This window comes from Ursus maritimus, unplaced genomic scaffold (genome assembly GCF_017311325.1).
Source record: "Ursus maritimus isolate PB19 unplaced genomic scaffold, ASM1731132v1 scaffold_15, whole genome shotgun sequence".
In the NCBI taxonomy this organism is placed as follows: Eukaryota; Metazoa; Chordata; class Mammalia; order Carnivora; family Ursidae; genus Ursus; species Ursus maritimus.
In genome coordinates this window covers 3,538,322-3,560,830 of record NW_024423897.1, presented here as the reverse complement: position 1 = coordinate 3,560,830, position 22,509 = coordinate 3,538,322, and the positions used below count along the sequence as shown (strand labels likewise).

Sequence of the window (22,509 nt, the reverse complement as noted above, 5' to 3'; positions counted from 1 at the left end):
TCAGAATTTGAACCCAGGCCTGACTACATCAAAGACCACCCACATCCCACTTTAGCCATCCGTCTCTGGTGTTCCTTCTTTCACCCTGTGAGCCCTGTACCAGAGTCTGACAAGAGACTGGACATCTGTGTGCAGGGATAAGAACCCATATATTTGCAGCAGTGGTCCTGCTTAGCGGGCATCTCTGCCCACTGGACATTGTCACCGTCTCTGCCACAGGACAGAGACGTAAGCCTTTGCGCAAGTTGCTTGCCTCTGAGCTGCCATTCTCTCAGTAGTAAAGCATATAGTTAATACCTGCACTGCCTTCCTGTCTCAGGGGAAATGGTAGGATCAGATAGGCTCTGAGGAGTCTGAAAAGTGTGAGTGTACAAATGCTAATATTGCTATTGTTTACTTGTGTTTCCCATTCTGACCCGCATTTTGCACCGAAAGAGGTAATGATTTTTCACACACACACACACAAAAAATCAATGGAATCACAAACTACAAAATTCAGTATGCATTCTCTGATTTGAGGGCATTGATTTCAGAGTAGGCAGAACGATACTGTCTTGGCTCTGAAGCCAGAGGGATCTGGCTTCAAATTCTGCTTTGGTTTTTGGGCATTTTTAATGAGCTTGTTTCCCTATCTAGGTAAGGAACTCAAAATGCTTCTCTTTGTGAAAATGCTTATTGGGCGCCTGGATGGCTCAGCCATTAAGCGTTAAGCGTCTGCCTTCGGCTCAGGGCGTGATCCTGGCGTTCTGGGATCGACCCCCACATCGGGCTCCTCCCCTGGGAGCCTGCTTCTTCCTCTCCCTCTCCCCCTGCTTGTGTTTCTCTCTCTCGCTGGCTGTCTTGCTCTCTGTCAAATAAATAAATAAAAAAAAAAAAAAAAAAAAGGAAAAGAAAGTGCTTATCAAATGTTGAAACTAAAGCAGTGGTCCAGCAGACTCTCCTGACTTTAGGAGTCACTTCGATGCTTGCTTGGTAGTGATTCCTTGACGTAGTAATTCTGGAGACAGACCTCTTCAAGTCTTGAGTGCATGTATATTTCTGGCATGGCTCTTGTGTGATCCTTACAACCAGTTAACTTTGGGAAATTGTGGATTATCATATATGTAAAGTAGGGGCAGCTGGGTGGCTCAGTTCGTTAAGCATCTTACTCTTAATTTCGGCTCCAGTCGTGATCTCAGGGTCTTAAGATGGAGCCTTGAGTTGGGCTCGCTCTGGTCGTGGAACCTGTTTGGAATTCTCTCCCTCTCCTTCTGCCCCTCTTTCCCCCTCCTCTCTGCCTCAAAAAGAAAATAAAATGTATATATGCATGCAGAATGTAAAGTAGGTGTGCGTTATATATGCATGCGGCATGTAAAGTAGGTGTGCGTTATATATGCATGCGGCATGTAAAGTAGGTGTGCGTCATCCTTAGTAATCTAGTGAGAAGGTAGATCTGTAGTTTGTTTTTTCTAATTTTCAGTTTTATCTTGATTCTCAACACATAATTTAGTATCCCAAAAGTTGCATAAAAGTTGGATTTCATACTACATTAAATTTATAGTAAGGATGACATATTCTGATACCCTCGTCTGGGCCCTAGGCTCCAGCCATTATTCTCATCAATAAACTTAAATTATGATGTTTCCTGGAAGTCGGACTTGGCTTGTTTTCAGCAACGTGTTCAATACAAATGATAGATAAGAGGTTTGAGAGGTGTAATCCTCACCACCAGCCCTCACCAGATTCTACCCGACTACTTAAAACTGAGCTGGTTGAGTCATGGTGCATGGTCAAGAGCGGGAGCTCAGCATCACATGTGAGTTCTTTTTTTTTTTTTTTTTTAAGATTTTATTTATTTATTTGACAGAGATAGAGACAGCCAGCGAGAGAGGGAACACAAGCAGGGGGAGTGGGAGAGGAAGAAGCAGGCTCCCAGCAGAGGAGCCTGATGTGGGGCTCGATCCCAGAACACCGGGATCACGCCCTGAGCCGAAGGCAGACGCTTAACCGCTGTGCCACCCAGGCGCCCCTCACATGTGAGTTCTAATCCCAGCTCTGTCAGTTTCTAGTTGTGTGACCTCGGGCATGTGCTTCACCTCTGGCCCTCAGTTTTGTCATTTAGAAGATGAGACTAAAAAGAGTGCCTTCTTCGTGGAGTTGTCAGACTCGAGATACTGCGCGGGAAGCACAGAGAGCTCAGCAAATTTTAGCTGCTGTGTTTTAGAGGAGATTGGCAGGGAGTTTGTAAGAGCAGAGGGACAGGTTTTTCTCAGGAGTTCAGATATACACTGGTTTTTAGGGGGCTTTTGGGGGGCATGTGTGTGTGTGTGTTTAAGATTTTGAGTAATCTCAACACCCAACGTGGGGCTCAAACTCACAACCCCAAGATCAAGAGTCACATGCTCTACCAGCTGAGCCAGCCAGACTCCTCAAATACTGGTTCTTGAATGAAGGGGAGGATTAAGGGCAGTAATACTGTATTGGGGCTGCTGCAGGAAATGGGGACTGGAGAATGCCAGATGGGTGGGTCTGCCTATAAAGATTCAGGCCCAAGGATTTTAGCATGTTTCCTGGAATGATTTTGAATTAAGCAGTTTCCTACTAACCTTTTCATTGAATTTGCAGATGCTCACTCACTTGAGTGAGTCCCCTGTGGTATTTTGGGAAGCCTCCACACTTTTAAACTTCAGATAACTGCTTCTGAATGTCTGCTTTCATATGGTACTCAGGCATGAGATATTCACCTAAAGAGCTCTCAGTGTGAGTTGGGCAGGCAAGTAATTAATTGAATATATTGGGAACAGGGCAGAACTCTGTTAACCAAGAGTCTACCATACTATGCTGATACTATGGACTTTGAGCACTTCCCATCTGGTGGCTTGTGTTTCTGTTCATTGTTCTGTTAAATTAGTTTTTTTAAAAGAAGTAATACTTACATATGGTAAGGTACAAAAATTACATAGTGAAAAGTAAGTTTCCTTGTCACTGTGATTCTTGGTTACTCAGCTCCCCCAGAAGCAGTCACTGTTTCCAGTTCCTTTTGTATCCTTCCAGAAATATTCTGTGCATATATGACTGGGTGCTTACTAAAAGTCTGATCCATGAAGAAGTCTTCATAAGAAAGGCAGGTCATCCAAATGTAAACAGCTCTATAATATAAAGTTGATTACTGCTTGAACACCATAATTACGATATAAATAGACACAAATATTAAATAAAATACTCTTTGGCCTTCAGAAATAACTAAGTCAACCATATCATAGCCTACCCCTAGCAGGAGAGCAGCTGGTTCTAGAATAGGCTTTCACAGGTCTCATCTTATGAATTAGATGTCACTGTCTTGTTAAGCTGTGTATAATTTAGGGTTTTTTGGTTGACTTGCTGTCTGAAATAGGCAGTATGGCTTAGAGGGAAGAACAGGAGCTGTGAAGACCTACATTTATTTATTTTTAAAGATTTTATTTGAGAGCGGGCGAGCAAGTGCAAGAGCAGGGGGGAGAGGGAGAAGCAGACCCCCTGCTGAGCAGGGATTCAGATGCAGGACTCCATCCCAGGGATCATGACTTGAGCTGAAGGCAGACGCTTAACCAACTGAGCCACTCAGGCACCCGAAAAACTACTTTTAGATCCCAGTTCTGTTTACATAAAACAGACTTTGGGCAAGTTACAAACCTGAGCCTCTCTTTCCTAATATGTAAAATGGATTTAATATGATCATAATAGGTGTTGTGAACATTGAATGAGAGGTCATTCAAAGCACATGGTTCAATGGCATATGGCTGCCACTCAAGAAATGAATAGTGGTCACCCACAGGACATGTTCTGTATATATGTGCTGAGCAAATGAGTTGTAAAGCATGCTGGAGGGGCGCCTGGGTGGTGCAGTCATTAAGCGTCTGCCTTCGGCTCAGGGTGTGATCCTGGCGTTCTGGGATCAGGCCCCACATCAGGCTCCTCTGCTAGGAGCCTGCTTCTTCCTCTCCCACTCCCCCTGCTTGTGTTCCCTCTCTCGCTGGCTGTCTCTCTCTGTCAAATAAATAAATAAATAAAATCTTAAAAAAAAAAAAAAAAAAAGCATGCTGGAGCTTTCAGCTTCTCCAGTAACTTCCAGCCTTCCAGATCAGCTTGGAAAGGAGCTTTATGACTACATGGCTTTGTGACTCTGCCTGCCTGTTTTTATTTACAGGGCTGGGCTTAGGAAAGAGGGGATTGGTGGGCTTGCATTGTAGTGTTTCAGTGAGTTCTTATTTACTTTATCCTTTTGGGGTTGCCTTGGAGGTTTTTCCTCTAGGAGTTGAAGTCAGACTTTTTGGTCTCAATACCTGTTTACAAATTTAAAAATTATTGTGGACCCAAAATCTTACTTTTATGTGGGTTATATTGATCATAAAATTTACTGTATTATAAATTAGAACAAAAATTTAACATTTATTTTAGATTCATTTTAAATAACAATAATAAACCTATAATACATGAACAGAAATAGCATTTTTTATGAAAAATAACTCTTTTCCGAGTCAAAATTTAAAAATGTAGTGGGAGACGCCTGGGTGTCTCAGTTGGTTGAACGTCTGCCTTTGGCTAGGGTCATGATCTCAGGGTTCTGGGATTGAGTTCCGCATCGGTCTCCTTGCTCAGCAGGGAGACTGCTTCTCCCTCTGCCTGCTGCTCCCCCTGCTTTACACTGTCTCTCACCCTCTCTCTCTCTCTGACAAAATCTTTTAAATATAAAAAATAAAAATGTCGTGGGAAGAATGACATTCTGTTACATTTTTGCAAAATTCCTTAATGTCTGGCTTAATAGAAGACAAATGGATTCTTTTTTTTTTTTTAAGATTTTATTCATTTATTTATTTATTTATTTGACAGAGATAGAGACAGCCAGCGAGAGAGGGAACACAAGCAGGATGAGTGGGAGAGGAAGAAGCAGGCTCACAGCGGAGGAGCCTGATGTGGGGCTCGATCCCATAACGCTGGGATCACGCCCTGAGCCGAAGGCAGACGCTTAACCACTGTGCCACCCAGGCGCCCCGACAAATGGATTCTTAATAATGCTTCTGCGTTCAATCTGTTGCAACATGTTTTGGGTAAAGCATAGGAAGAAAATTCAGCTTCACACAGATTGGTAGTTAGAACAGAGAGGCCCTTACAGACCGGCTGGGAGAGTCCCAGGTCCTCCCCTGGGGTCCTTGAGCCATACTGACATTTTCTGAGGTAGACTTTAAGTGCCTTGAAGGCAGAGAATATTTCTTCATTTGGTGGGTCACTGAGTCTTAGATCCTGGCCTTGGATGGTTTTTCTTTGGACTGTGTGATAAAATGTTTTTGACAGACTGACTGATAGAGGGAGCTATTGGCCAATACTAGCCCGAACTATAATATCAAGATTAGGGAATTTTCTCATTTCACAAAGGATGAAAAAGATTTACACAACGCTGATGTCTGAGCAGGCACATCCCTGTGCTCCCCAACACCTGGTTTTTAAAGAAGTTGCCAAGAAGGTGAGGCTAAAGTTAGACTTAATGGGATCAACTTAAAATACTTGCCTTTACTTAAGAGACAGGAAAAAATCCACAATAGCTAAAAAATGGAAGCAACTCAAATATCTCTCTTCGGATGAATGGAGAAACAAAATGTGGCATATACATACAGTAGAACGTTGTTATTCAGCTTTAAAAAGGAAGGAGATTCTGACATGCTACAACGTGGATCAAGCTTGAGGATATTATGCTAAGTGAATCAAGGCAGTCACAAAAAGAAAAATATTGTATGATTCCACTTATATCAGGTATCTAGAGTAGTCAAACTTAACAGAAGGTAGGATGGGGTTTGCCAGGGGCTGGGGGAAGGGAGAATGGGGAGTTGTTCCATGGGTATGAAAAAGTTCTGGAGATTGGATACACAACAATGTGAATATACTTAATCCTACTGGACTTTACACTTCACGGCTAAGATGGTGAATTTTATGTATATTTTACCACAGTTGAAAACAAATTAAGAAAAAAATAGAAGGAGTAGACATTTTTGTCTTAGTTCTGGCTGACCTCACCCTTTCTTGATTAGTTCAGTTACAGGTGTTTATTGAGCACCTCCTATGTGTAAGTCCTCCTGAGGAGCAATGATCTGTTAAACAGTGGCTGTCCTTTAGTTTGCCCCAGTGGAAGGTTGGTTAAGATATACGTCCACAAGAGACACGCTAACATAATGAAATAGGTCTTGGAGAAGGCAGCGCTTGGACTGGAACTTAGTAAAATTTTTGCTTAGGCTGTTTTGGGGGAGCAGTGTGAACACAAAGATGACCATCTAGTTTCCTGTATTACTGGCCCCGTGAAAGTTTGGAATTATGTTTTTGAAGAGTTGGTACAGGTTGTTAAAGGTTATTGGTCCAACTTCCCTTTTAATCCAGAAATCCATTCTGCTTAATGAAGAAACAAATCAGGTGGTAATTCGAGTTAAGGACACAGGGCTATTGCACGGAAACTAGGGTCCATATGTAAAGTACACGGGATTGAGGAAGGGGCGGAGTCCGGCGCGCGGGTCACGTGGGGCGCGGGAGGCGGGTCTCTGCGCGCGCTGGTCACGCGGCCCGGTGTTGACACTTCCGGGTGGGACCAAAGTGAGGCGGCCGGGCAGGGGCTGGTATCTCCGTCGGCAACCATGGCGTATAACGGCCTCACGGTGCCTCTCATCGTGATGAGCGTGTTCTGGGGCTTCGTCGGCTTCTGCGTGCCCTGGTTCATCCCTAAGGGTCCCAACCGGGGGTAAGTGCGCCAGGCCCGCCTTGGGAAGAACGCACGGTGAGGACCCGCCGGGCCGGGCGGGGGAGGGGGACGACCTGCACCGGTCAGAGACCTTGCGGCGCGGCCCCGCACTCCAGAGTCAGGCCCCGACGTCCTGCAGCTCCCCGACTTCTTTACCGCGGCAGCTTCAGGGTTCCCCGGTCCGAGGGTGAGGAGGGTGACTCCCGACGGACCCTCCTTGGGAAGGGGTTACAGGGGGATTTTTTTTCTCATCACCGGCCTCTCTGGGAAGGGTGCATCGGACATGGGTTTATACCGACTCGAGGAGAAGTAGTGGTTTGTCCCTAGACGACTTTCACCCCTTTAGCCCTGCCCTCCACTCAGATGAGGCCTAAACTTTAAAGGAAAGGATCAAATAAAACAGAAATTGCCCTCTGTGCCTCACGTGTTGTCGCAGTTGCACGGGACACAAGCCTGTGCAGCAGCGTGGAGCCCAGGCCTTGCATCTAGTGGGCGCCAGGTAGTTTGGGCCTGATCTAAAGCGAGATTAATTACCAAAGAGCAGGAGGTATTGTTTAGAAACCCCTGCGTCATACCTTTTGGAGGGCGCTCCTGCGCTTGTATGTGAGTGTACCAACTTCTTAGAATGATTGACCGAGACTCTTCCCCTGGACTTTTTTGTTAAATAGACCTTTATCTATGTTGTAAGTAAATCTTTTCTACTGTAGTATGAGATAGAGCCTTGTCTTCAAAAGCGCTTTGAACACCCTCTTTCTGGTTCCTCTTTTGCCTTTTAGTCATTTTTTCTCAGCCCAAGATCATGTGGAATGAAACTTAGGCTGAAGTCAGAGCTTGGCCAAAACACCATCTCTTGCTTTATTCTTTGAAACAAATTGGTGGCTTTCCGGTGCTTTGCATGCGTAGTAGGTATTCAGTAAATACCAGTCGAGTGGATAATTCTATTGCCTTTATTAAGGGAAAGAAAATGCTATGACTTCCTTAATATTTTGCGACCCAGATCCCTTTTGCTGTCTGGAATAAACTTGTATTAGACTTGGTATTTCTATCTGGCTTGAAAGTAAATCACAATTTGTTTAAAAAGGAAAAATGGTAGATGAATTTCTATCATTTGGTAGCATTGGGTTTCCCCTCCCTCTCCCCCGTCCCGATAACAGCAGTTACAGAGGGTCATCTCTCCAGACTATAATAAATGATGCAGAGTGTTGGAATTCTAGGATTATTGAAACAGTTTGTATTAACCAAATTTAATTTCTTAGACCTGTTTCTCCTACTGGAGTTAGAGAACAACAAAGTACTTCTTTGTTGTGTTTCTTCTTCTTTTTTTTTTTTTAAAGATTTTATTTATTCATTTGACAGAGATAGAGACAGCCAGCGAGAGAGGGAACACAAGCAGGGGGAGTGGGAGAGGAAGAAGCAGGCTTCCAGCAGAGGAGCCTGATGCGGGGCTCGATCCCAGATCGCCGGGATCATGCCCTGAGCTGAAGGCAGACGCTTAACCACTGCGCCACCCAGGCGCCCCTCTGTTGTGTTTCTCTCTTCAACTATTTGATTACCCTACTGTCTGCCTTTCCAGTCTAAATACTCAAAAAAGCATTTATTAATGCACTTGTAATACTCCCTGCTCCTTTCTTAAAGACCCCATTTGGACCCACCATGCCCAGCCTTGAGACTTGATGCCACTGCTGTTATCCAGGGTAATGAAATGTCTCCTATAGTATATGGACTACTCAGTTTCTAGCTCTAGTGTCAAGATTCAGGTTTGACCTGGTAGTGATGGGTTATCTGGGTCTAATTCACAGCCTCCACCCCAATCCTTGTATTTCCTGCTCTTGGCAGGATTGAGCAGTTCTTGAAACACAGTGTCTACCAGAAGTTATTGTATTACACTTTGAGGAACACTGCTGCTAGCTGGATGATGCTTGTGACCTTGGACAATTCAGTTAACTTTTCACTGTTCTCATTTCCTCATTGTAAAATGGAAGGAAATATTAGTATTGAATTAGTACTAGTTCCCCTTTATCTCCTGAAAGGCTGCAAAAGAGTTTGTTTTTTAATACATGAAGGAGCTTAATTGCTTCAAGGACTAGGTTAATTTTTAATCAGAGCATTTCTGATTTGAAAGATTAAAAACATCTTCATTAATGGGGCGCCTGGGTGGCTCATTCTGTAAGTGTCTGCCTTCAGCTCAGGGTGTGATCCCAGGGTCCTAGGATCGAGCCCCGCGTCGGGCTCCCTGCTCTGCTGGGAAGCCTGCTTCCTCTCCCACTCCCCCTGCTTGTGTTCTCTCTCTCGCTGGCTGTCTCTCTCTCTTTGTCAAATAAATAAATAAAATCTTAAAAAAAAAATCTTCATTAAGGAGTTAAGTAAAGGTGCTATGTGGCAAGGGAAGAAGAGAGACTTCGATGTTAAATCCTTTTCCCTGCAAGACCCATGCAATGTGGTTTTGGAATATAGGTAAAGTTCGCTGGGGTGGGGTCCGGAGTGGGGTGGGGTCCAGAGCCGATGGCCAAGAAACAATTCTTGAGATGTCTTTGGTGTAACAATGTAGTTTTATTAAAGCACGGGGACAGGACCTGTGGGCAGAAAGAGCTGCTGCAGTGGGATTATGAAGGGTGGCTGGTTATATACTTGGGAATTGGGGGAGGTAGGGAAAAGGGAGATTTCAAAAGAACTTTCATGTGCTAAAGAGGACCTACAAGATACCAGAGGCCTTGCCACTGTCAAGTTAAGGTTGTTCTCCCCGCCCCCCAGCAAGGCATTACCTTTAAGATAGTTGGGAGCTTCCTGGAGGATTGTCACACAGATCCCATCCAGAAGTTGGGGGGGTGGGGGAAGCTGCAGGGTGTCAGCTTGTGCTTTGTCCTCAGCTAGCCTTCTGCTCCTTTATCACACACACATCGGAATGCAGAAAAATCTCTGTGTAACCTAAAGCAAACCCATTGCTCTCTTTCTTTTCTACAACTGAAAATGGGCCAAATAAAAACAAGTTTGTGTTTGGAATCAGCTTTCCTGACTTTTCATGTTTTTCATGATTTCCCTCTCTTTAGGAATCCACAGATGCTCTAAAATCTTCCGTTTTTTTTCTCTGTGGCTCCTTTAGGGGTAGATGTGGGGGAGGGGATGGAGCTAGCTCACAGGGAGTTCAGTCAGCTCCAGTTTTTTCAAGAATACAGAACATTTTCAGACGTACAGAAAGGCAGAAAGAATAGTAAGAGTACTGTATTCCATCGCTTAGATATAATAATTGTTAACATACTCATATTTGCTTTGTATCTATGAATATGTGTGAGTGTATGTGTGTAAGTACACAAAATTTTGCTAAACCGTTTGAAAGTAAATTGCATTCATCGTGACACTTCACCTCAAACACTTCGGCATGCAACAACTAAGTGGCCTATTTGGAGGAGATATTTTATTTATTTTTGTTTAAGTTTATTTATTTATTTAAGTAATCTCTATCTCCGGTGTAGGGCTTGAACTCATGACTCCAGAGATTCAGGAGTCCCACACTCTTCTTCCTACTTAGCCAGCCAGGCCGGAGGTGATATTTTAATGAGGGGCTTTAGATATGAACATAGTAGGCAGGGAACACAGAGAGCCTCAGCAGTTTTGGCTCTCTGAGGTGGTCTTTGGGGAGGATAGAAGACAGAGGGCTTCCAAATTGAGGCAGAGGAAAGGAGGAAAATGAACAAAAGCTGGGAATGGAGAATAGTAAACTTGATGTGTTTGGGGGGACAGTGAGGCCACCTGCTTTTGGAAGTGGAAGGTGGCTGTTTGAAAGTGGACAGTGCTGAGGATGAGCGAAGGGAACTGATTACAGACAAGGAGCTGGACTTGATTGTGTAGCTCTTCAAAAATCAAACATTTTTATTACGCAGCTGTCAGAATTTTGTAGCACAAACTCCCATGCATACTTATTTATGTATTATAAGCATAATGTATAAGATATTTTGAAGAAGGTGCCTTCACAATATATCCAGAGTCTGACCAGTTCTCACTGCGTCTGCTGCTACCAGCCTGGTCCATGGATTATTGCAATTCACCCCGCCCCAAACTGGTTTCTCAGCTTTTCCCTTTGTCTCTCTTCCCCCCAGTTTGTTTCTACTCTGTGGAGAGGTCCTCTTAGAATCTGAATCAGATGTTGTCAGTCCTGTCCTCAGATCTCTCCAAATAGCTTCCCTTTTCCTTTGGAAGCTGCCAAGACACTGCTCTTCGTCCTCCTGAGTGTCAGAAATGGCAGAACTACCGTTGAACTATTTTAAAGGTGTTTCCAATTCTGGTCTATGTTCTCCCCTTCCCTGACCTCACTTCTTACTAGGCTCGCCTGGCTCTGCTCAGCTACATGTGCCTCTGTTTTCTTCTGTCCTCTTTTAACTCCTGGTACCATAGAGCCTTTGCATTTGCTCTTCCGCCTGTCTGGAACACTCCCTCACCTTCAGGTCTGGACTCACTTGCGACGTCCTCAGCAAGCCCTTTCCTGACTGCCCTCATTAAAATTGCAAGCACAGCCTCCAACCCGTGTATACCCTTATCCTCTTTCCCTGCATTAGCACTTACTGACCACCTGGCATACTAATGGTACCTAAGTAAATAGTTCTTGTTTCATGTTCAGCTTCTTTGTTGTCCGTCCCGTCGCTCTACCCCCCCAATCATGTAAACTTCACCGTGGCCCAGGTTTTCATCCGTTTTATTTACTCCTTTTTCCCCAGAGCCTGGTACGTACTGGGCACACATTGAAAATCTGCTGAATGAATGAATGGATGTGCCAGTATTGACCACAGAAAGTACATGCACACACACATAACTTCTAAAGGATAAGTTGAAAATATAAACAGGAATTCTGATATTTGCTACTTGCATTGTAGGAGATGGTCTTCCTTAATCTGTGGGGTGTGGAGACGCCCTCTTTGGAAATTACTCCTATGGAGGATGGAGAGCATTGAAAGGTGTTCAGCTGCAGAGTGATGTGATGAAAGAATTATTTTAGAAAGATGACTGTGAGGTGATTGTGGTAGGATGAAAGGGAAGGAAGAAAATTTTGAATCTGCTAGCATTTGGTGAGTAAGGGTGCAGAGGAGGCGTGAACAAAACGATGACAGATTTGAGGAGTGGGTCGGATGGGTGGAAGTGACAGAGCTGCTTCTGGGGCTGCAGGAATTGGGAAGAAGAGCCTTTGGAAAGAGAAATGGGAAGAGGAGATACCATGAATTCAATTTTTTAAATGTTGAGATTCAGCTGATCAGAGATCCAGATTTAACTATTTTTCGGACAGGAATAGAGATGGGAGAGGTCAATACTGGAAAGATACATAGATATCTATCTATCTTCTGTCTATATAAGAATCATCTTTTCATCTTTTCATTGTAAATCGATGGAGTTCTGACTTTTTTTTTAAAGTTTATTTATTTTTAGTAATCTCTATCCCCATCATGGGGCTTGAACTCATGACCCTGAGATCAAGAGTCACATGCTCTCCCAACTGAGCCAGCCAGGCGCTCCTAGAAAGTTAAATTTTTACAAGTATAGTGTCATTTCATTGCAGAGAAAATTACCAGATAGGTAGTTTCTTGGATGTCAAAACTAATTGTCACTGCAGTCTTTTGTGTTCAGTTGTAGATGGGTTTGGCTGTGGCCTCAATACTACCCCTTCAAATACAGATGTTCATTACTTAAACTTCTAAGTGCAGTCCCTTGGTGTTTGAGCAGATTCAGTTCCCTTTTCTTGGTGCACAGACCTTGCCAGTTTGTAATTTGGGAAGGAAGCTTAAACCATTTGACAGTGTCTCCTTAGTTTGCTGGTTATCTAATGATGGTTTTTTTTGTTTTGTTTTGTTTCGGTTTTTTTTAGAGTTATCATCACCATGCTGGTAACCTGTTCAGTTTGCTGCTATCTCTTGTAAGTATGTTTCTCTTGTAAGTAGCTTTTTTCCCAAGATAATAGGAAATTACTCTTGGTATTTATAATGTATGTGATTGAAAAATAAATTCGTGGAACATGATCGTTGTGAAATTTTACAGTTTTGTGTCTTTGGAGCTTGTCCCTTATGTAACATCTAGAAATAGTATCCTAAGATGGAAAAGAGCACACTATTTCTCTGTTCAATACATTTACATAAAAACTGTACAGATGCTCTGTGCTTTTGGCAATACAAGTGTAAATTATTTGGCACAAATTTAAATCTTATAATTAGCTGGAAATTGCCCTTGTCCTACTTTATATTTTACTATTGTGAAGAATTTAGACATACTCATTTCATTTAAATATCACTATGAAGCCAGTAAAGCCATTCTTGATTATGACTTTTGTTTATCTGATGAACAGAAGTTGAGCTAGAATTGTAATCAAGTAAAGACAATTTTTTTTAACAATCGTGTTATATCAGTGTATGATAATTAACACATTTAAGTAGATTATATAGTTTGTGCAAACTGTTGGTTGAAAACTATTTTAAGATATGTAAGTGAATTCATCAACATATATTTTTGGAAAACCATTCTTAATCCTCATGAGTGTCAGAAATGACTGGACTGCTGTTAAACTATTGTAAAGGTTTCCAGATCTTGCCTACATTCTCCTCTTCTCTGAGGAGTGGGACAAGGACAAGTCAAGCCCCAGAAAAAAAACCAAGTACTAATCAGTTTCTGGAGAGGATAGCCACTTCAGAGTATTCAAAGGCCTAATGGTTTGTTTGTTTCTTTCTTTTTTAATTGAGATCTAGTTCACATACCATACAATTTATCCTTTCATGGATTTCCTTTTAGAGTTTAGAACCAGTAGTTCTTTTTTCTTAAAGAGAGCTGTGTAGCTTCCTGAGGCTTCTTTATGTGGAAAGTGTTGGTGTTGGCCAGGCTTTTGTTTAGTGCCCACATGACATAGGAAACAGCAGTTCTTTTTTTTTTTTCTTTTTTTTTTCCTTCAAATTTTTATTTACATTCTAGTTAGTTAACATACAGTGCAATACTGGTTTCAGGAGTAGAATTCAGTGATTCATCACTTAAATACAACACCCAGCGCTCATCTTAACAAGTGCCCTCAAAACCCATCATTCATCTAGCCCATCCCCCACCTACTTCCCTTCAGCAACCCTGAGTTTGTTCTCTATCTTTTTTTTAAAATTTTTTATGTTAGTCACCATACAGTACATCCTTAGTTTTTGATGTAGTGTTCCATGATTCATTGTTTGCATATAGCACCCAGTGCTCCATGCAATATGTGCCCTCCTTAATACCCATCACCGGCCTATCCCAGTCCCCCACCCCCCTCCCCTCTGAAGCTCTCAGTTTCTTTCCCAGAGTCCATACTCTCTCGTGGTTCATTACCCCTTCTGTTTACCCCCCCTTCATTCTTCCCTTCCTTCTCCTACCAATTTCCCTGCTATTTCTTATGTTCCATAAATGAGTGAAACCATATGATAATTGTCTTTCTCTGCTTGACTTATTTCACTTAGCATAATCTCCTCCAGTCCCGTCCATGTTGCTGCAAATGTTGGGTAATCGTTCTTTCTGATGGCTGAGTAATATTCCATTGTATATATGGACCACAACTTCTTAATCCAGTCATCTGTTGAAGGGCATCTCGGCTCCTTCCACAATTTAGCTATTGTGGACAGTGCTGCTATGAACATTGGGGTGCATATGGCCCTTCTCTTCACTACGTATGTATCTTTGGGGTAAATACCCAGTAGTGCAATTGCTGGATCATAGGGTAGCTCTATTTTTAACTTTTCAAGGGACCGCCACACTGTTTTCCAAGGTGGCTGTACCAACTTGCATTCCCACCAACAGTGTAAGAGGGTTCCCCTTTCTCCACATCCTCTCCAACATTTGTTGTTTCTTGCCTTGTCAATTTTTGCCATTCTAACTGGCGTAAGGTGGTATCTCAATGTGGTTTTGATTTGGATTTCCCTGATGGCTAATGATTTTGAACATTTTTGCATGTGACTGTTAGCCATTTGTATGTCTTCATTGGAAAAGTGTCTGTTCAGATCTTCTGCCCATTTTTTGATTTGATTATTTGTTTCCCGTGTATTGAGTTTGAGAAGTTCTTTGTAGATCTTGGATACCAGTCTTTTATCTGTAGTGTCATTTGCAAATATATTCTCCCATTCCGTGGGCTGCCTCTTAGTTTTTTTGACTGTTTCCTTGGCTGTGCAGAAGCTTTTTATCTTGATGAAGTACCACAAGTTCATTTTTTCTTTTGTTTTCTCTTGCCTTTGGAGATGTGTCATGAAAAAAAGTTGCTGTGGCCGATGTCAAAGAGGTTGCAGCCTATGTTCTCCTCTATGATTTTGATGGATTCCTGTCTCACATCGAGGTCTTTCATCCATTTGGAGTTTATCTTTGTGTATGGTGTGAGAGAGTGGTCAAGTTTCATTCTTTTGCATATAGCTGTCCAGTTTTCCCAGCACCATTTATTGAAGAGACTGTCTTTTTTCCACTGGATGTTTTTTCCTGCTTTATCAAATATTAGTTGCCCAAAGAGCCGAGGGTCCATTTCTGGGCTCTCTATTCTGTTCCATTGGTCTATGTGTCTGTTTTTGTGCCAGTACCATGCTGTCTTTGTGATCACAGCTTTGTAGTACAGCTCGAAATCCGGCATTGTGATGCCCCCAGCTTTGTTTTTCCTTTTCAACAGTTCCTTGGAGATTCGGGGCCTTTTCTGTTTCCATACAAATTTAAGGACTGTTTGTTCCAGTTCTTTGAAAAATGTCCTTGGTATTTTGATCGGGATAGCATTGAAAGTGTAGATTGCTCTGGGTAGCATGGACATTTTAACTATGTTAATTCTTCCGATCCATGAGCATGGAATATCTTTCCATCTTTTTATGTCTTCCTCAATGTCTTTTAAGAGTGATTTATAGTTTCTAGAATATAGTTCCTTTACGTCTCTTGTTAAGTTAATTCCAAGGTAACGTATGGTTTTTGGTGCTATTGTAAATGGAATGGATTGCCTAATTTCTCTTTCTTCAGTCTCATTGTTCGTGTATAGAAATGCAACTGATTTCTGAGCATTGATTTTGTATCCCGCCACATTACTGAATTGTTCTATAAGTTCTAGTAATTTGGGGGTGGAGTCTCTTGGGTTTTCCATATAGAGTATCATGTCGTCTGTGAAGAGAGACAGTTTGACGTCTTTGCCCATTTGAATACCTTTTATCTCTTTTTGTTGTCTGATTGCTGTTGAAAGGACTTCTAGTACTATGTTGAATATTAATGGTGAGAGTGGGCATCCTTGTCGTGTTCCTGATCTTAAGGGAAAGGCTTTCAGCTCTTCCCCATTGAGAATGATACTCGCTGTAGGCTTTTCATAGATGGTTTTTATGAAATTGGGGAATGTACCCTCTATTCCTACACTCTGAAGGGTTTTAATCAGGAAAGGATGCTGTATTTTGTCAAATGCTTTTTCGGCATCGATTGAGAGGATCATATGGTTCCTGAGTCTTTTCTTGTTGATATGATGTATCACGCTGATTGATTTGCGAATATTGAACCACGCTTGCATCCCAGGTATGAATCCCACTTGATCGTGATGGATAATCCTTTTAATGTACTGTTGGATTCTATTAGCAAGTATCTTGTTGAGGATTTTGGCGTCCATATTCATTAGGGAAATCGGTCTGTAATTCTCCTTTTTGAGGGGGTCTTTGCCTGGTTTGGGGATCAAGGTAATATTGGCCTCATAGAATGAGTTTGGTAGTTTTCCTTCTGTTTCTATTTTTTGAAATAGCTTTAGGAGAATAGGTATTATTTCTTCTTTGAATGTTTGGTAGAATTCCCCGGGAATCCGTCAGGCCCTGGACTCTTGTTTTGGGGGAGGTTTTTGATCACTGCTTCAATCTCTTAGTTAATCAGTCTGTTTAATCAGTCTCACACCATGCACAAAGATAAAATCCAATCAGTAATAATCAATTTCTTCCTGTTTCAGTCTTGGTGGTTTATAGGTTTCCAGGAAGGATTCCATCTCTTCCAGATTGCTTAGTTTATTGGCATATAGCTGTTGATAAAAATTTCTAATAATCCTTCCAATTTCAATGGTGCTCGTCGTGACCTCTCCTTTTTCATTCATAATTTTAATAATCTGGGTCCTTTCTCTTTTCTTTTGGATAAGTCTTGCCAGTGGTCTGTCAATTTTATTGATTCTCTCCAAGAACCAGCTTCTAGTCCTGTTGATCTGCTCTACTGTACTTCTGGTTTCTGCTTGATTGATTTCAGCTCTAATTTTGGTCAACTGCTTCCTCGTGCGTGGATTAGGCCTGTCCCTCTGTTGCTGTTCCAGCTTCTTGAGGTGAGAATATAAAAACTGCATTTTAGATTTTTCTATTCTTTTGAGTGAGGCTTGGATGGCTATGTATTTCCCCCTTAGGACTGCCTTTGCAGTATCCCATAGGTTTTGGACTGTTGTATTTTCATTCTCATTGGTCTCCATAAATTGTTTAATTTGATTTTTGATTTCCTGGTTTATCGAGTCATTCCTGAGCAGGATGGTTCTTAGTCTCCAAGTGTTTGAGTTTCTTCCAAATTTTTCCTTGTCTAGTTCTGTAGATCTGCTCTACTCTGCTCCTGGTTTCTAATTCATTGTTCTCTGCTCTAATCTTGATCACCTGCCTTCTCGTGCGTGGGTTAGGCCTGTTCTTCTGTTCCAGCTCCAGCTTCTTGAGGTGAGAATATAAAAACTGCATTTTAGATTTTTCTATTCTTTTGAGTGAGGCTGGGATGGCTATGTATTTTCACCTTAGGACTGCCTTTGCAGTGTCCCACAGGTTTTGGACCAATGTGTTTTCGTTCTCATTGGTTTCCATAAATTGCTTAAGCTCATTTTTAATTCCCTGGTTTACCCAGTCATTCTTAAGCAGGGTGCTTCTTAGGGGAAACAGCAGTTCTAACCGTGCGATGAAAGGCCGTGGCTCTTCACAACTGTGAGTCTGTTAATTTCTTATCTCCCGGGGCTTTTGCGCTGAGGTTTTTCAAAGAGGTTTGTGGGGATGAGCCAATTCTAGTTGTCGGCATAGATCAAAATCTGCCCCGACAAAAAGTTATCACCATGAATTTTAGGTATGTGGCCATTCAGTCACTTGTTCGAACACAACTTGAAGTGCTTAAAGCTGAATCATAATGCACTATGGAAGTTTTTCTGAATGGTGATGGTGTTGTTTGCCTCAGCACTAGGGCTTAGATGATAAGACTTTCTACAGTTGGCTTGTTCACTCTGTTTCTTCTAGTGAGAAGGATAACTTTTTCAGGTGATACAGCTCAGCTTCCAGAGGGGAAGTCTGACAGGTAACATGTGGAGAGAATTCTTACACAAGCTGTGTATAGCTTTACAGAGTAAAGGGGAAGTACGTGCATCATCCACAATTTCTCGTTTTGGTAAGGGTGATTGAGCTTCAGTCTGTAGCACTGAATCTCCTCTAGAAAGCCCAGCAAAGGAGCCCTCTCAGTCCAGGAGCCAAGGAGTGATCCTGTGATCAAAAAGGCCTTTGTTTTTTATTCCTTTGAAGATCTCCGTTGCCCGATCAGCAAGGTTGGTGGTAGGATCTTAAAAATGAGAAAATTACTGTGCAGAAGAATGACTTGAGATTAAGAAGATGGGGCAGAAATGTTTTGTGACTTTCTGGTCCTCCACTGTCCTTGAAATTTGCTTCATTTTCATGATATATTTTTTTTTAACGAACAAGAAACCTTTTCTAGTCGGTCCCATACTTCTTATTTTCATTTTCAGGTGTAAAATGAATACTGGACATGGTTGGAAACTATACCTCTTTGAGTCTTAGTGACTCAGTTGAGGAGTATCTGTGAGCCTTTCCCTCTCATTGTCTAGATTTTTTTCCTTTGTCCCAGACATGCCGGTGACTTCTCTGTTGACCGTGGATTCGTACTGTCATCAGTGTATTAATAAGGATAGCACACAGTGTTCCAACATTACATGATTTGGATGCCATCATATGGGAAGATGAGCTGTGTAGTATAGACCTTATGAAATTGGTGTTTTTCTTTTGTTTATTTGAAACCTGATCATATATCCTATTTAGCAAAATGTCGGCCTGGAACATGGGTGAGCGAATTGAATTCAAATCCCAAATACTTTATTCCACAAAGGGACAGGATTCTATAATAAATTTGAAATTCAAAGAAAACTTCACTGTTTGCCATTAGTAAGTACATGTTTTTGAAGATACCTCTTGAAATAAATCACACCCAAACTGGATTTCCTAAGCAAAGTCACATTTTGAAATACATTCATGGACTTTTAGAGTGCCTTCAGTTTATGGCAGTTTTTTCCCTTTCCAGTTTGTTCTGGTTTAAGGTTAGATTCATGGGGCATAACTTGTTCGAGCTCTGAAAAATCAGGATCTCTGCCAGTGCAACCAGTTTGTGTTAATAGTTCAGCAGCGGAATGTCTGAATGTTATATATCGGGTTCCCTCCTTGAGGCACAAGGTCACTTTTGTTCCTTAAGCATACAATCCTGTTAGTTACTGTTGCATACTTCTTTTGGTCTTAGGTTAGTTTTTAATGTTGAATTATGTAGCTTACCCAGAGTTACAAACCTTACGTCATCGGGTAAATTAGAAATTTAGTGCAGTATTGTGAAGGTACAGTTGCTTCTTGGAAAACATGCTTTATCTTTATAACTTGACTAATTTTAAATCTTACCAGCAGAGTGATACAGAAAAGGAAATATTGACCAAAAGGCAGGAGTCCTTGGTTCTTCTAGGCTGAATGTATGTTCTTCTAGGCTGATTACATGGTAGTATGGTTTCATGAATTTTAAATTGAGATGCTGTGTGTGAAAACTTGTAACAACAAGAAAAATATAAAGTAATGCTATCATTGGTTTGTTAAAATAAATTATTTTAATTCAGAGAACTATGAGTTACTTACAAGCACAATTTTCTTACAAGGCTATCGTAGCGTGTATTTTATTGATCTTTACTAGAGTTCATTCACTCATCATATTTATTTAGGGCCTACTTTGTGCCAAGCACTGGATCTATAGCAGTGAATAAATAAGACAGACATAGTCCCCTGCCCGCTTTAGTGAGGCGAGACAGACAGTAAACAAATAAAAAGCCAGAAAAGCCTCAGTCACTTCCCAAAGTGGTTCCCTCATCTACTTATTCCCATAGGCCCTATTCTGTGACCCTAAACGAGTTCCCCTCACTCACCTCTCCAGCCCCCTAATACTGCCCATCGCACAAGGACCTACACAGCCTACAGGAACTTTGTCCCACTTGTGCAAGAATGTGCAGATCCACAGCTGAGCCCAGCCTTGCTTTGGTCCTGGCTCTAGAGCAGTTTGGGCACAAGATGTGATCACCTCCCAAGGTGTTCGACTTTGATTTCCAACCAAGTAGCCACAGGCTGGTCAGTTTCTGGGATGCTCTTTACTATAGCACTTTTTTTTTTTTTTTTAACTTTCTGCTTTTGAACTTTTAAAACCTGCTATATGCTCTTTACAAAAATTTGTCTACCTACCTGTCACTCATATTCAAAAATTGCCAACTCATGGCCAATCCTATTCCATCTCCACACACTTTCCCACTCTACCCCAGATTATTTTGAGCTTATAAGTATTTCAGTAGATATGTCTAAAAGATGATCATTCTTTTTCCATGTGTAACTACAATACTATTATCACACACAGAAAAAGTTAATCCCTTTACATCATCAAATATGTTTAAATTGCCCTAGTTGTCTCACTATTTATTTTACAATGTATTTGAATGAAGATGTTTATAAAGACCACACATTGCATCTGGTGAATGTGCCTCCCAAGTCTCTCTTTATCGGTTTCTTCTCCATTTGTCTGTCCGTCCGTCTGTCTGTCTTTCTTTCTTTTTTGCACATGTTAATAGAAAAAAACCAGGTGGTTTGTCGCATAGTTCTTCAGAGAGTGGTCCTTGTTAATTGCACACCCGTGGTGTTATTTAACGTATTGTTCTTTTGTTCTTTGTTTTTTTCCTGTAAGTTGGTAGTCATCTAGGGGCTAGATCACATTCAGGTTCATTTTTTTGGTAAGTCTGTTTCATAAATGGTGTTGATACCTCCATCAGGGGATACATAATGTCTCATTTGTGTTGTTGGTATCACTGATGATATTATCTATCTATAATTTGTTTATTCATTAGCTAGAATACATCCGTAAATATTTACTTCATCTACAATTTCATTATCCAGATAACTGAAAACTGTTCATAAAGGAATGCTAGGTTCTATGTGTGGTTTTCTCTTTACTTACCAGTTTTCAAAATAATGAATTGGGTTCCCTAGCATCTTCTAAGGGTGGACAGTGATTTTCGTTTTGTATTTATATCATTATGACCTGATACATTTAGACATATTTGATGTATTTCAATACAGTATAATTAATGTCCTCGTTGATCTTCATATTGCCCCATCTTTGGTCAGAGGAAGTATGTGTTTTATTTGGCCTTCTGTTAGCTGTCTCTGTCTTCACCTCTAGCTTTGAGGTTCCTTCAGGAAATGTATTTTTATAGGTGAGACGTCTCTCTCTGTCTCTCCACAGATTAGTGATTTTTTTGTGTCTCCTACCTCATTTGGTGATGTCTGCTAATAAAAGGAAGTGGTGTCATCAATAATGGCAAACAGTGGGTATCTCAAATTAAATTTGTTCCTGAAGTATGAGGCCCTGCTGCTCTTAATCCTTTCAGCTTAGAACTCCCACATGACGGGGGGCGCCTGGCTCAGTTGATTGAGAGTCTTAACTCTTGGTTTCAGCTCAGGTCATGATCTCAGGGTTAGGAGATCGAACCTGGCATCAGGCTCTGCACTCAGGAGGGAGCCTGCTTGAAATTCTCTCACTCTCCCCCTGCCCCTCCTCTCCTCAAATGAATAAATAAATCTTAAAAAAAAAAAAAAAAAAGGAATTCTCACAAGATGTATGAAGGGATGAGAAGGTAGTAAAATCTGCAGGCATGGACCCCAAAGGAGAAGTCAGGTTTTCACAAGAGTGAGAGAGAATTGTGTGGAGGCAGCACAGGGGAGCAAAGAAGTTACCCCATTGCCAAAGCCTAGGTTATCTGGTATAAGAATAACTTCTGCTTGAGAGAGTCTCAGGGGGAGGGGGAGGCAATGGGAAGTGTTAGAATAGAAGGAAGTATGTCAGTGAGTGGTGGATCATTAAGCAAGTTACAGAGAACATAATGGAAGGATTTGGAAGAAAGGGAAGAGTAGAAGTTGGGTCTAGTGGTGAGACGAGCAGAGTAGTCCGGGGATGGAATTGGGTCATAACAGATGGTCCGGGAAGGTTTGGGGGGGGGGGGGTTGGGGGGGGGGGGGATTGAGGTAAACAAAGATATGGGACCTGTTGAACTGAGTTCTTGAAGTTCCATTACTGGGTGAGGATTTGGACATGAAGGCTGTCCATGACAGGTTGACACTTGGAGAGATTTTGGCAGTTAGGTATGACTGCTTGCAAAGGTCACAGGCACTAGAACGGTGGGGCCAAGCTTTGTTTTTTCATTGCTGTTGGTTTGTTTTGGTGGTATGGATATTCAGTTGTTGCTGCATTGTGGGCTGGAAAGATCTTCCTTTCTCCATTAAACTGCTTTGGCATCTTAGTTCAAAGCGATTTGACCATATATGTATGAATCTATTTCTGGATGATCTCTTCTGTTTTTTAATCTCTGTCTAGCCTTATCACAATACCATACGCTCGAGTATTTAGTTTTATATTGAAGTCAAGAAGTTGAAGTCCTCCATGTTCGTCCTTTAAGATTATTTGGCTATTCTAAAATACCCATATAAATT

At 41.7% G+C, this 22,509-nt stretch overlaps 1 protein-coding gene across 1 annotated transcript in view; it reads left to right on the top strand.

The window, feature by feature from the left end:
- Positions 1 to 6,553: 6,553 nt before the first annotated feature.
- Positions 6,554 to 22,509, top strand: part of ATP6V0E1 (ATPase H+ transporting V0 subunit e1) — a 37,812-nt gene continuing 21,856 nt past the window's right edge. Inside the window, exons 1-2 of the mRNA XM_008692371.2 lie at positions 6,554 to 6,739; positions 12,588 to 12,635. Of these exons, the coding sequence (XP_008690593.1) occupies positions 6,636 to 6,739; positions 12,588 to 12,635 (152 nt within the window). The 5' untranslated portion in view covers positions 6,554 to 6,635. The remainder of the gene's footprint in view (positions 6,740 to 12,587; positions 12,636 to 22,509) is intronic.